The sequence below is a fragment of the Schistocerca gregaria genome, chromosome 3 (assembly GCF_023897955.1).
Source record: "Schistocerca gregaria isolate iqSchGreg1 chromosome 3, iqSchGreg1.2, whole genome shotgun sequence".
NCBI lineage: Eukaryota > Metazoa > Arthropoda > Insecta > Orthoptera > Acrididae > Schistocerca > Schistocerca gregaria.
Genome location: NC_064922.1, coordinates 431,987,378 through 432,002,768, shown reverse-complemented (window position 1 = coordinate 432,002,768; position 15,391 = coordinate 431,987,378). Strand labels below are relative to the sequence as shown.

General features: G+C 40.9%; 1 protein-coding gene across 1 annotated transcript in view; it reads right to left on the bottom strand.

Annotated features, from left to right (window-relative positions):
- Positions 1–15,391, bottom strand: part of LOC126355406 (solute carrier family 22 member 7-like) — a 159,835-nt gene that overhangs the window by 119,948 nt on the left and 24,496 nt on the right. Inside the window, exons 2-4 of the mRNA XM_050005710.1 lie at positions 6,691–6,953; positions 5,431–5,655; positions 887–1,044 (exon numbers count right to left, since the gene is read on the bottom strand). Of these exons, the coding sequence (XP_049861667.1) occupies positions 887–1,044; positions 5,431–5,655; positions 6,691–6,953 (646 nt within the window). The remainder of the gene's footprint in view (positions 1–886; positions 1,045–5,430; positions 5,656–6,690; positions 6,954–15,391) is intronic.

Here is a 15,391-nt window from a genome sequence, read left to right as displayed (position 1 = left end):
GGAGTTATTGAATAGAATTGGGGAGAAGAGAAATTTGTGGCTCATCTTGACTAAAAGAAGGGATCGGTTGGTAGGACATGTTCTGAGACATCAAGGGATCACCAATTTAATATTGGAGGGCAGAGTGGAGGGGAAAATCGTAGATTCGGCAGAGATGAAGACACTAAGCAGATTCAGAATGATGTAGCTTGCAGTAGGTAGTGGGAGATGGTAAAGCTAGCACAGGATAGAGTAGCATGGAGAGCTGCATCAAACCAGTCTCAGGACTGAAGATCACAACAACAACAAAAGTTATGACAGCATCAGACACCGCTAACTTTAGAGTCATAAGGCCAACAAATATATATTTTAGCACACGGCACCACACAACATGATTGAAGTACTCATCCACGTTCTGGGCCTTCCATGTGAACACTTCTTTAGTAGCTCACGTACAATGTCCTTTTAAAGCATGTATAGTATTTGTTAGAAGGTCACTTCACGCATTTTAAGAATCTAACTTGTAACCAGATTTAGAAAATACGTTCACATAAAAAATACGTTTCAAAATGATTATATTGCAACGCAGCGTAATACCAAATAAACATTTTAGTATCGCCACACAGTGTAAGATAAAGTAGACATGGTTGAATACATGTTTCAGAAAGGGAAAAAGTTGTAACTCTACAGAAACTCTTGAATCAGCAGTCCACTTCTATTAAACTAATGAGAAGAAATTAGTGTATTATTAAATGTTTCACTAAATATAAATGAAACTACAAATCTTTTGACGATGTATGTCCCACACTTTTCAGTTTTAATTCTTTTGATCTAATTCCTGCTTTCGAGTGAATAGTAGTATGCAACTACGTTTTAATTTCATTGTTTCGAAGTCAGACAAGCTTACCGATGGCTATAGCTGATTCTGAGCTAGGCAAGCCTGGACTCTCTGCCGCCGCTGAGAGAGCGACGTACAGTGGGAAGATTGACGCCGAAACAGTTAGCAGTGATCGGGATACTGCCATCAAGCCCATGCTCATGAGAAACTGTATCCTCCGGCCAAATCTGAAACGTACAAACAGTTTAACGTTTTTACTTCGAATGGATTATGCGCCGGCACAGTGACAAGTGAAACAGAAAAGCTCAATGGAAAGCATTAGGGAAACATAAGAAAAATTGTTCGAAATAAGACTGATTTTTCTGTTGAAATGGAAGCTCTACAGTTACAACATTATTATGTTTCCATCTCTAGCACATCATCACTACTGTCTTAAAGTAACTAGTAAAAGTCAATGAACAGACATCTGATGGAAATTACTTACTTACATGTAAACCTGCATCAGTGAGAGGGGAGGGGGTAGCTTTTGGGACAAAGATTACATTCTTCTTCTGTAAGCAAAACGGCCACTTGTACCAGCTCTCCTTATGTTAACAAATTACTGCCTTGGGCTCTTACCCTTTTTTATATAGGATCTAATTAATGTCTCATAAGTGTCGTTTCAATTACGATAGTTTACGATCCAAGATGGAAACCATGTGGTGTACTTATGATCTTGTTCAGGTTATCAAATTTATGGGCCAAATTATGTTTAATATTAATTACCACAATTAATTATCCAAAAATTTTAGTCTCCCCTCCCTCATTTGCGCAGTGCACTGCTATTGGTACCCCACAAGCAGCATCATGAGATGGACCTATCATTCGTGCTATGTATCTAGTCGATCGAAAGCATCAGATCCAGGTGATTGATTCAGTTATAAAACCCATGTAAATGCTGAACAACCATTACCATTGTGCACCAAACAGTGTAAAATTACTACATTGTAACAAATACATGGTTACCACTTCGTCTGCTAAACTACTACTGGTTAGACTAACGGTATATCTTATACGACATTACAACAGCATGAAGATATACACCGAAGTGCCGAAGAAACTGAACGTGGTGTTATAGATGGCAACCGAGCGATAGGACACAGCATCTCCGAGGTAATGATGAAGTGAGTTATTTCCTGTGCGACCATTTCGCGAGTGTACCGTGAATGTAAGATACTCTGTAAAACAAACACTCACTGACATCGCTGCGGCCGGAAAAAGATGCTGCAAAAATGGGACCAACGACGACTGAAGTGACAGAAGTGTAACCCTTCCTCTGGCTGCTGTAAAATTCAGTGTTGGGCAGTCAACAAGTATCAGCGTGCGAACTATTCAACAATACATCATCAATATGGGCTTTCGGAGTCGAAGACCCAGTCGTCGTCTACCCTTGGTAACTGCACGACAAAGTTTTGCGCCTCTCCTGGGCCCGTCAACACCGTCATTCGACTGTTGATGACTGGAAACATATTGCCTGGTCGGACGAGTCTCGTTTCAAATTGTATCGAGCGGATGGATACGTACGGGTATGGAGTTAACCTCATGAATCTATGGGCCCTGAATGTCAGCAGGGGGCTGTTCAAGCTGGTGGAGGCTCTATAATGGTGTTAGGAGTGTGCAGTTGGAGTGATATGGGATCCCAGATACGTCTTGATACGACTCTGACAGGTGACACGTACGTAAGTATTCTGTCTGGTCACTTGCATCCATTCATGTCCATTGTGCATTCCGACGGACTTGGGCTAGAGTAATAGGAGGCAGATTTCAGTCTACCTAACAGATCAAAACGAAAATTTCTGTTCCGACACTGACAATGTTGAATGTTTATCGAAAAAGTTCAAGGCAATCGTAAAATGCGTATTAGACAGGTACGAGCCGAGTAAAATTCTGAGGGACGGGAAAAACCCACAGTGGTTCAACAACAAAGTTAGGTAACTACTGCGAAACTAAAGAGAGCTTCACTGCAAGTTTAAACGCAGCCAAAACCTCTCAGACAAACAGAAGCTAAACGATGTCAAAGTTAGCGTAAGGAAGGCTATGCGTGGAGCGTTTAGTGAATTCTAAAGTGAAATTTGAATGAAAATTCTAGGAAGTTGTGGTCTTACGTAAGTGAATCGAAACAGCATATCCAGACGTTAAAGTGACCTCTGGCGTGACAGAGGGGAGTGTTATGGGACCACTGCTTTTCACACTGTATGTAAATGACGTAGTAGATATTGTCGGAAGTTCCACTCGGCTTTTCGCGGATAATGCTGTAGTATACAGAGAAGTTGCAGCATTAGAAAGTTGTAGCGAAATGCAGGAAATTCTGCAGCGTATAGGCACTTGGTGCAGGGAGTGGAAACTAACCCTTAACATAGACAAATGTAATGTATTGCGAATACATAGAAAGTAGGATCCTTTATTGTATTATTATATGATAGCGGAACAAACACTGGTAGCACCTACTTCTGTAAAATATTTGGTAGTATGTGTGCGGAACGAGAGTCCTTAGAAAATGTAGTCCAACAACAAAGGAGGTGGCTTATAAAACACTCATTCGTCCTATACTTGAGTAGTGCTCATCAGTGTGGGATCTGTACTAGGTCGGGTCGACAGGGGAGATAGAGAAGAACCAAAGGAGAGCGGCTCGTTTTGTCACAGGGTTATTTGCTAAGCGTGATAGCGTTGCGGAGATGTTTAGCGAACTCAAGCAGCAGACTCTGCAAGAGAGGCGCACTGCATCGAGGGGTAGCTTGCTGTCCAGGTTTCGAGAGGGTGCGTTTCTGGATGAGGTATCGAATATATTGCTTCCCTCTACTTATACCTCCCTAGGAGATCACTAATGTAAAATCAGAGAGATTCGAGCGCGCACGGAGGCTTTCCGGCAGTCGTTCTTCCCGCGAACCATACGCGACTGGAACAGGAAATGGAGGTAATGACAGTGGCACGTGAAGTGCCCTCCGCCACACACCGTTGGGTGGCTTGCGGAGTATAAATGTAGATGTAGAAGGGTCATCCAAACTTAGGACAAGTGACCTAGTTCTCCCGTGACATTATCTATACAGTTTGGAACAACATACTGAGTGTGCTAGTAATGTGTATTTCAACTTATGGCATCTAATGGCACCTGAGTTCGTGGAAGCCCAGGGAGCTTTTTCAATTTCTCTCTTTTTTCAGCTTTTTACAAGAGGGCATAAGGGTTCTAAACTTGAGTCTTGGTCCCCTTGGTCTGTGGAATCGATAGAAGTGGTGTGTTGGGGCAGGGGGAATGTCTGTATGGAGGAGGCTCCCTCAAGGAGGAGCTATCTCACCTTTTTAAACTGGAATTGTCAACCAGTGCAATATTCTGAACTTATTACAAGTGAGATGGCAGTCCTGTAGCCTGGGTCCATGACTCTGTTTCCTCCACCTTGGCTTCTATACTTTTTAAATTCAGATTCAGTTCCACCATCTTGGATTTTTTTTTAATTTATCACCGATGGGGCAATTGCTCATCTTGGAATTTTTGCATTTTTCACCATTTAATACCTTGGACATTTGGACTCTTAGCACAAATGAGCTATGATGTCAGAGGGTTTTAGGAAACCCTGTTTTGAGCTTACGACAGTTGTACTTTATGAATATCGCATAATTTTTTAAATTTCCTGGAAGTTTAAACAGTACTACTGGGCTACGTCCACCGCCTTGGAATATGACACAACCGGTCTGGGGGAGGGCTGGTAGAATGCAATCCGGCACTGCCGCTTGACGTCATTCGGTTTTGTCACTGCCTATAGCATGCTCTATCAAGAGGAGACCTGCAATTCTCCACCCCGTAACCCAGGTAGTAATCAATGAGAATTTCAGTCGCAAACTATCAGTCTGCAGAATAGACTCACAACTATGGGTGCAGTTACATTTGTTACTGTAATAAACATCTGCCTTTCCAGTAACAAAATATGAATGTGAAAATGATGTTATCTTTGTTTGCTATCTTTGCATTGAAGAGATGATTAATATACCTTAGTCGATGAAGATTTTAAAAACCAATCAGTCACACTTTGCACGAAACTCATCAAACATCATCGACTTTTATATACAAAACGAAGTATTCTTAATACTGTACTGAATTCATTGGCTCATCGGATTCCAATTTGCCCTGCTCCTGTGGTTTCGCGATGGACAGGAACTTCGGTTCAGGTAAATCCACCACCAGAGTATAGACACGTAGTCCCGATTTTAGGAACTCAGAGTGTGTTAGATTAGCATTGCTTAATATGACGGCAAAATAGTGTTCTGTGTGCTCTCAGTTAGCAAACATTTTACATATAGTGCAAATGAACAGAACGTGTGAATTACGAAACTCTTAGAGTTTTAGTGCTGTTATGAAAATACTGTGCTATTACTTGCATAGAAGTCATAGAGGAGGAGAAAACTAATTTCAACATACTAAGTTTGTGTTTGATATGTTGTCTGAAATAGATTTTTTTTAAAAATTGTACATTACGTGCAGTTCACTCTTTCTCATCGAACCCATGTCTTTTTTAATCTCGGAGATAAATTTCTATAGTGTCCTTAAGAGAAAAGTACCCACTATTACATTTGAGTATTACCTGTCACCAACGTAGAAAAGCAGAACAGCAAATCCGACGGAGATAAAGTGACTGACAGAATATATGGTGTTAGGATACATTTCTCTTTCGCATACCCAGTCTTCCTGGGAAGCAGCAGTTGCAGAAAACCAAGTGTCGTCATATTCCCATCCATACATACACGGTGCTGTTTCATTCGTTCGGTTTGGTACTTTCATCTCGCAACTGCTGTATATTTCTTCTTCCCTAAAATACAAAAATTACTGCAATAATTTATTTTAAACCTAAATAGTTGTTGCAAAGTAATGTACTGAATTTATATTGCAGGAATCCCAGTTGTTTACCCCACTACGCGAAAGCATATGATAACAGAAGTCATTGTATGGTAAATTTAGAGGTATTTTGCTAGGATGCTGGAGTATCGACAGTTTTTGTTCGATAAATACTGTTGAATGAAATAATACAGGGTAATAGCATTCTTTGCACAATTACAAAAACAGAAATTGGCACTAACCGGAATTTAACGTCTAGATAACTAAGATGATGACTTCCCTCTAGCTCAGCATAGACTCAGCGTGGAAATCGCCGAAGCCAGGAATAGTAAAACAAACGTTTGGAGTGGCGTAACTACGCATAAATTTTAGCCAATAACACTAGGTCTTGTGGTAAGTGGTGTAAGCGAGAGATGGACATCCATTTGAATTCAGTTTCTCATGGAGCTCGTCTCTAAATGATTACTGGGTGCGCCCTGTTGGAGAAGCTCTGTTCAACGATTGCAGTTAAGCCACTTTCCTTAAACCACGTAAAATGAGGAGGCTTAGTTTGAAATAAAAATTAAAACAAAAATCATTGTGGGATATTCTTACACTTCATGGTCGTTCTCTAAGCAATTGATCATAAATACTCATTCAACGTGAATATTTATTAATTTTGTAAAGCAACTAAGTAAACAGCTTGCTGAAGCAGTAGTCCATTTATCTGTGTTCATGTGTTCACAACAGTGAAAGCACTCTCTTAATTTTTAGGACCTGCTGTTATACTTAAAGGTAAAGCTATATAGACACGTCCTCCATTATATTGGACACTCTTATTTTGTTAGAACCATATATCTGCACTATTCTCTTCGATGAAGGAAAGAAAGTCTAGTGCTCCCTATTTTATGGAGTTTCAGTCTTGTCGTAAAACGTTAATACAACCACAAGTCTAATTTATCTTCGAAAAAATCGTTACGGGGTTACTAAAGTAAGAAAACTGATATTAAATTCATGTCATGTTACTTACCTTGGTATTGTCACTTTCTTCCACATTTCTATGGTTGAATTGGTACCTTCTCTTCCTGGAACGTGGCACCAGTGTTCAGGTACTGTAAGGGCAATGAGCGTGCCGTAGGAAGACATTGAGGAAAAAAATTGTGTCAGGCAACAGAAGACAATGCTCAAGCGTATTTGGAACTTTCCGTAGCTGCCGATTTGCTCTAATATCTCCTCAAATGAAGTATTCTCAATGTGGGATTTCTCAAACACCTCCTCTTCGACGACTTTATCCTGAAAACATATCAATTCGTTAAGGGGAGTTGGAACGCCATATCACGAGTATGTTAAATTTAGTGACTTGGCTTCCCTGTATTTCTGGAACCACTGTAGCCATTGACATGAAACTCTTGTTGTTTGTTGTTGTTGTGGTCTTCAGTCCTGAGACTGGTTTGATGCAGCTCTCCATGCTACTCTATCCTGTGCAAGTTTCTTCATCTCCCAGTACCTACTGCAACCTACATCCTTCTGAATCAGCTTAGTGTATTCATCTCTTGGTCTCCCTCTACGATTTTTACCCTCCACGCTGTCCTCCAATACTAAATTGGTGATCCCTTGATGCCTCAGAACATGTCCTACCAACCGATCCCTTTTTCTGGTCAAGTTGTGCCACAAACTTCTTTTCTCCCCAATCCTATTCAATACTTCCACATTAGTTATGTGATCTACCCATCTAATCTTCAACCATCTTCTGTAGCACCACATTTCGAAAGCTTCTAGTCTCTTCTTGTCCAAACTATTTATCGTCCATGTTTCTCTTCCATACATGTCTACACTCCATACAAATACTTTCAGAAATAACTTCCTGATACATAAATCTATACTCGATGTTAACAAGTTTCTCTTCTTCAGAAACGCTTTCCTTGCCATTGCCAGTCTACATATTATATCCTCTCTACTTCGACCATCATCAGTTGTTTTGCTCCCCAAATAGCAAAACTCCTTTACCAATTTAAGTGTCTCATTTCCTAATCTAATTCCCTCAGCACCACCAGACTTAATTTTGACTACATTCCATTATCCTCGTTTTGCTTTTGAGGAAGTTTATCTTATATCCTCCTTTCAAGGCATTGTCCATTCCATTCAACTGCTCTTTCAAGTCCTTTGCTGTCTCTGACACAATTACAATGTCATCGGCAAACCTCAAAGATTTTATTTCTTCTCCATGGATTGTAATATCAACTCCGAATTTTTATTTTGTTTCCATTAGTGATTGCTCAATATACAGATTGAATAACATCGGGGATAGGCTACAACCCTTTCTCACTCCCTTCCCAACCACAGTTTCCCTTTCATTCCCCTCGACTCTTATAACTGCCATCTGGTTTCTGTAGAAATTGTAAATAGTCTTCGGCTCCCTCTATTTTACCCCTGCCACCTTTAGAACTTGAAAGAGAGTATTCCAGTGAACATTGTCAAAAGCTTTCTCTAAGTCTACAAATGCTAGAAACGTAGGTTTGCCTTTCCTTAATCTTTCTTCTAAGATAAGTCGTAAGGTCAGTATTGCTTCACGTGTTCCAGCATCTACGAAATCCAAAATGATCTTCCCCAAGGTGGGCCTCTACTAGTTTTCCATTCGTCTGTGAAGTATTCGTGTTAGTATTTTGCAGCTGTGGCTTATTAAACTGATTGTTCGGTAATTTTCACATCTGTCAACACCTCCTTTCTTTGGGATTGTAATTATTATATTCGTCTTGAAGTCTGGGGGTATTTCGTCTGTTTCATACATCTTGCTAATCAGATGGTAGAGTTTTGTCAGGACTGGCTCTTCAAAGGCCGTTTGTAGTTCCAATGGAATGTTGTCTAATCCCGGAGCATTCTGTCGACCTAGGTCTTTCAGTGCTCTGTCAAACTCTTCACGCAGTATCGTATCTCCCATTTCATCTTCATCTACATCCTCTTCCATTTCCATAATATTGTCCTCAAGTACATCTCCCTTGTATAGACCCTCTATATACTCGTTCCACCTTTCTGCTTTCCCTTCTTTGCTTAGAACTAGATTTCCATCTGAGTTCTTGATGTTCATACGAGTGGTTCTCTTATCTCCAAAGGTCTCTTTAATTTTCCTGTAGGCAGTATCTGTCTTACCCCTAATGAGATAAGCCTCTACATCCTTACATTTGTCCTCTAACTATCCCTGCTTTACCGTTTTGCACTTCCTGCCGATCTCATTTTTGAGACGTTTGTATTCCTTTTTGCCTGTTTCATTTATTGCATTTTTACATTTTCTACTTTCATCAATTAAATTCAATATTTCTTCTGTTACCCAAGGATTTCTACTAGCCCGTGTCTTTTTACCTAATTGATCCTGTGCTGCCTTCACTACTTCATCCCTCAAGGCTACCCATTCTTCTTCTACTGTATTTCTTTCCCCCATTCCTTTCAATTATTCCCCTACGCTCTCATTGAAAGTCTGTACAACCTCTGGTTCTTTCAGTTTATCCAGGTTTCATCTCCTTAAATTCCCACGTTTTTGCAGTTTCTTCAGTTTTATTCTACAGGTCATAACCAATAGATTGTGGTCAGAGTCCACATGTGCCCCTGGAAATGTCTTCCAATTTAAAACCTGGTTCCTAAATCTCTGTCTTACCATTATATAATCTATCTGATACCTTTTAGTATCTCCAGGGTTCTTCCATGTATACAATCTTCTTCCATGATTCTTAAACCAAGTGTTAGCTATGATTAAGTTGTGCTCTGAGTAAAATTCTACCAGGCGGCTTCCTCTTGGATTTCTTAGCCCTAATCCATATTCACCTACTACGTTTCCTTCTCTCCCTTTTCCTACACTCGAATTCCAGTCACCCATTACTATTAAACTTTCATCTCGCTTCACTATCTGAATAATTTCTTTTATTTCATCATAATTTCTTCGTCATCTGCAGAACTAGTTGGCATATAAACTTGTAATACTGTAGTATGTGTGGGCTTCGTATCTATCTTGGCCACAATAATGCGTTCACTAAGCTGTTTGTAGTAGCTTACCCGCATTTCTATTTTCCTGTTCATTATTAAACCTACTCTTGCATTACCCCTATTTGATTTTGTGTTTATAACCCTGTAGTCACCTGACCAAAAGTTTTGTTTCTCCTGCCACCGAACTTCACTAATTCCCACTATATCTAACTTTAACTTGTCAATTTCCCTTTTTAAATTTTCTAACCTACCTGCCCGATTAAGGCATCTGCCATTCCACGCTACGATCCGTAGAAAGCCAGTTTTCTTTCTCCTGATAACGACATCCTTTTGAATAGTCCCCGCCCGGAGATCCGAATGGGTGACTATTTTATCTCCGGAATATTTTACCCAAGAGGACGCCATCATCATTTAATCATACAGTAAAGCTGCATGCCATCGGGAAAAATTATGGCCGTAGTTCCCCCTTGCTTTCAGCCGTTCACAGTACCAGCACAGCAAGGCCGTTTCGGTTATTGTTACAAGGCCAGATAAGTCAATCATCCAGACTGTTGACCTTGCAACTACTGAAAAGGCTGCTGCCCCTCTTCAGGAACCACACGTTTGTCTGGCCTCTCAACAGATACCCCTCCATTGTGGTTGCACCTACGGTACGGCTATCTGTATCCCTGAGGCACGCAAGCCTCCCAATTAACGGCAAGGTCCATGGTTCATGGGGGGGGATGAATATCCCGACAATGTTAGTGAATTGGCTTCCCCGTATTTCAGGAACCACTGTAGCCATTGACATGACACTTTTACAGGACATTAATCTGTATGTTTTGAGTCTACTGAACTACACTAATTACATTTCAGCCACTGCTTTCGGAAATACACATTTTTATTTATACTTTTAAAATTTTGTGTACTTTTCTTACGTTATCCTAAATAATTTTATTTATACATAGCATTATGTTCTTCTTCTAGCTCAGTGGACTCAGAATATGTATGTTATTACTCCCTGAAAATTTGAATACCCTACTCGAAATTGTTTCTGAGATTTATGGAATAATTCAACAGAAAACGTAGAATTTCATGTCGGTTTCTACAGTTTCAAAAGGCTGTTAGTCACTTAATATATGTTTAACTTTTTCTTTTTAGTCACTCAAAAGCAGCCTGCAGCATACTGTGTATCATCCTCTTGATCTTTTTCCAAGATTTCTCCAACTTTTCTTCTTTCTGGATTCTTTAGTGGCCAACTGTGCTGCATACTCTGCTTTATCAATGTGAACCTTGTCCATCGGTTCAATTTTTCTGATGCAGTTTGCTCCAGCATTAATTCCCATACGCTCTAGCACTTTCACCCTACCAATGTTGCTATCATTAAAGACAATAATAGCATCTCTGGCCCCCCCTCCCCTCTCTGCTTTACTGACTTCATTCCAACAAAAACATTTTTTGACAACCGAGTCCATATAAGATTATTGAAGGACTCATTGCGATTTTGAGTCTGACCAAGCAGACACTTCTTCAGTAATTCAGGATTTGCCAGCTCTCTGTAAATAGGTTTTATGATATCCTTGACTGATCCTAGGATGGAATGTTTAAGGTTATATGAACTGTTTGAGTACTGGTCATTGCGGTGATTGCACCATGAATCGGGTCCAGTATGGGTGATGTGCTGGTTTTTCATCAGTTGACAGTCTGTGGAAGAAGGTAGCCCATACTGCCACCTTTATTTTCAACAAATTCTCAGTATTATTTGTAATGGCCATCCAATAATGCTGCTGCAGTTCATCAATCATTTTGTATGTCAGCCTGCGTTTTATGATTTTATCATCAGAAAGTCTCTTGTCTCTCAAACTTTGTTGCAACTTCCTCAACCTGGTGCCCATCCTCTTCTGGACATGACCTTTATAACACATCAGTCCACACCCTTCTGTATAAAAAATTACCGATTTTATTAGGTCTTGAAGTAATTTACGTAAGAATTTTATCATTTTCAACCAATGTAGTCTATAATTAAAAAAAGATACTTCCCAGGTGGGTCTATAAATTCGCAAAATTGCAAATTTTATAATGAGATAAAAGTCCGAAAATGTGAACAACATTTATGTTCCAATGCCCCTTAAGTTAGAAAATATAAGCGTTTTTCTCTCATATAGACGACTCTAATATTATTACAGACTTTTCACAATCCTCGCAATTTATGATTCACGTTGATTGTGGTACCTAAAATAAACATTCCACCGCAACTGAGGTCTGAAATTCATGATGCTAAGGATGATCTAGAACTATGGGTGGCCATTGAAGTCCAGATGGCTTAAGAGTTTTTTATCACCAGTGTGTGGCCACCAAGGGAGAGAACAAACAGCACTGAGACATTCACATTCAGCATACTATGCATCCTTTCTGTTTCTGAGACTCCACACGTCATCCTGCTGGTTGGTGAGGAGTGAAACTCATATTTTATGACACATTTGTCGTTCTGCCTGCCCTCTGGTGCTGTCACAGCATTTAGTTTCACCAGCAGATGTGGTGGCGATTTTGGAGAAGCAGCACCATGCTGAGCCTTCCTGTGGTGACGTGATACAGTGGCTGGCAGTTGGAACTACGGAGCTGGAGTGGCAACATCGACTTGAATCAGCACCAGAGGCCACTGTGAGCGGCAGCTGACAAGTCGTGGGTTGTCGCTAGGCGATTGTACGGAGTAGTTCCACACTTGCTTTGCTTTGGAATTGCTGCCCCAAGGAGCAGCTGAAGAATACTGTTTGCTGAACAGTGTGGTAAGTTCGTTGATAACCACCAACAGACCATGGGGAGGCGGAGTGCCGTGGGAGTAAGAGCACCATGGCAGCAACGCCAGTGTACTGCAATGATCAGTGTGGGGTGTAGCTGGTTAAAAGACAGACAGTGTCAAGCTGTGTAATAAATGGTGTCTTCCATTCAAAGTCCACAAGAAGATGGCATCTCATAGACAGAGAGGAAGGACAGTGAGGAGTTTGGATACCAGTAATACAGTGCAGAGAATAAAGTGACATGAGTTTTTATGTGTGCCATAATTGAAGTTTCTAAGTGTTGGTAGTAATTGGAGTTTTGATCTACCAAAATACAGTGTTGCAGGAGCGGTGAAGTTGGCCACATTTAGTTTCCTGTTGCGAACAAACACAGGAAGGTCATGAGGAATTTCATTGTGAGAAAACTGTATTTACATTTATTCTCATGGCGTGGCCATGGTACTACCAAAGCGTATCACTATTGTTTGATTTGAGATACAATAAGGCCATTGTGAAAACACTATACAAGGTGGTCCACTGATCGTGACCGGGCCAAATATCTCACGAAATAAGCGTCGAACGAAAAAACTACAAAGAACGAAACTTGTCTAGCCTGAACGGTTGAACCAGATGGCGCTATGGGTGGCCCGCTAGATGGCGCTGGCATATGTGAAACGGATATCAACTGCGTTTTTTTAAAATAGGAACCCCCATTTTTATTACATATTCGTGTAGTACGTAACGAAATATGAATGTTTTAGTTGGACCACTTTCATCGTTTTGTGATAGATGGCGCTGTAATAGTCACAAACATATGGCTTACAGTTTGAGACGAACAGTTGGTAACAGGTAGGTTTTTTAAATTAAAATACAGAACGTAGGTACGTTTGAACATTTTATTTCGGTTGTTCCAATGTGATACATGTACCTTTGTGAACTTATCATTTCTGAGAACGCATGCTGTTACAGCGTGATTACCTGTAAATTCCACATTAATGCAATAAATGCTCAAAAGGATGCACTCAACCTCAATGCAAAAGGCAATACGTGTAACGACATTCCTCTCAACAGTGAGTAGTTCGCCTTCCGTAATGTACGCACGTGCATTGATAATGCGCTGACGCATGCTGTCAGGCGTTGGCGGTGGAACACGATAGCAAATATCCTTCAACTTTCCCCACAGAAAGAAATCCTGGGACGTCAGATCCGGTGAACGTGAGGGACATGGTATGGTGCTTCGACGACCAATCCACCGGTCATGAAATATGTTTCAACCGCACGCGAGCTATGTGCCGGACATCCATCATGTTGGAAGTACATCGCCATTCTGTCATGCAGTGAAACATATTGTAGTAACATCGGTAGAACATTACGTACGAAATCAGAATACATTGCACCATTTAGATTGCCATCGATAAAATGGGGCCAATTATCCTTTCTCCCATAACGCCGCACCCTACATTAACCCGCCAAGGTCGCTGATGTTTCACTTGTCGCAGCCATCGTGGATTTTCTGTTGCCCAATAGTGCATATTGTGCCATTTTACGTTACCGCTGTTGGTGAATGACGCTTCGTCGCTAAATTCAACGTGTGCAATATATCTGTCATCGGCCCGTAATTTCTCTTGCGCTCAGTGGCAAAAAAGTACGCGACGTTCAAAGCCGTCGCCATGGAACTCCTGTTGCATAAAAATATGGTAGGGGTGCAACCGCCGTTGATGTAGCATTCTGAGCACCGACGTTTTCGAGATTCCCGGTTTTCGCACAATTTGTCTGCTACTGATGGCGGATTAGACGCGACAGCAGCTAAAACACCTAGTTGGGCATCATCTTTTGTTGCAGGTCTTGGGTGACGTTTCACATGTGGCTGAACACTTCCTGTTTCGTTAAATGACGTAACTATCCGGCGAGCGGTACGGACACTTGGATGATGTCGTCCAGGATACCGAGCAGCATACATAGCACACGCCAGTTGGGCACTTTGATCACAATAGCCATACATCAACACGATATCGACCTTTTCCGCAATTGGTAAACGGTCCTTTTTAACACGGGTAATGTATCACGAAGCAAATACCGTCCTCACTGACGGAATGTTACGTGATACCACGGGCTGATACGTTTGTGGCTATTACAGTGCCATCTATCACAAAGCGAAAAAAGTGGTCCAACTATAACATTCATATTTCTTTACGTACTATACGAGTATGTAATAAAAATGGGGGTTCCTATTTTAAAAAACGCAGTTGATATCTGTTTCACATATGCCAGCGCCATCTAGCGGGCCAACCATAGCGCAATCTAGTTTCCCCTTCAAGTTAGACGAGTTTCGTTCTTTGTAGTTTTTTCGTTTGACGCTTCTTTCGTGAGATATTTGGCCCGGTCCCTATCAATAGACCACCCTGTACAACATCGATATGTCACTCTACCTTCTCCTTGTCTATGCATTTTTTCTTGTAGATTCTATAGTAGATTACATATCCTGGTAGCCTGTGTTGTTACATCTGTTGTCTGCCTGGGATGAGGTACAGGTGTTGGCAGTAGTCGGCTGCAGTTCATCATAGTGAGCAGTATGCTTGTTGTTAATGTGTTTAGTAGTCCATTTGTAAAGCCGTTTGCAGACAGAAGCAATACAGTTTTATCTATTTCGTGTTTTAAGATGCAAATAATTGTTTTGTTTTTTAATATGTCGTTTGTCATCTGAAGTTAATTATTGCACGTGATGGAAGCGAGGGTTTTCTGTATTTGTATTCGGTCTGGTATTGTAAATGGCTGTTTCATGAAATCAAAATTGATTAAAAGCACACGCTTCCATAACCCCTAGCCAGACTCCACTCCCATCCAAACTCTCCGCCACAGTGTTGGTAGCGGAGCAGGGGTGTTCGTTATGCTGACATGGTGTCTGAGGTAGCTTAGTATATTTTCTGGAATCTGTGTCTAGTGCTCCTATGCCATTAGGGATGTGCTGGGCACCTCTTGGTTGTGCATAGATGATTTGGC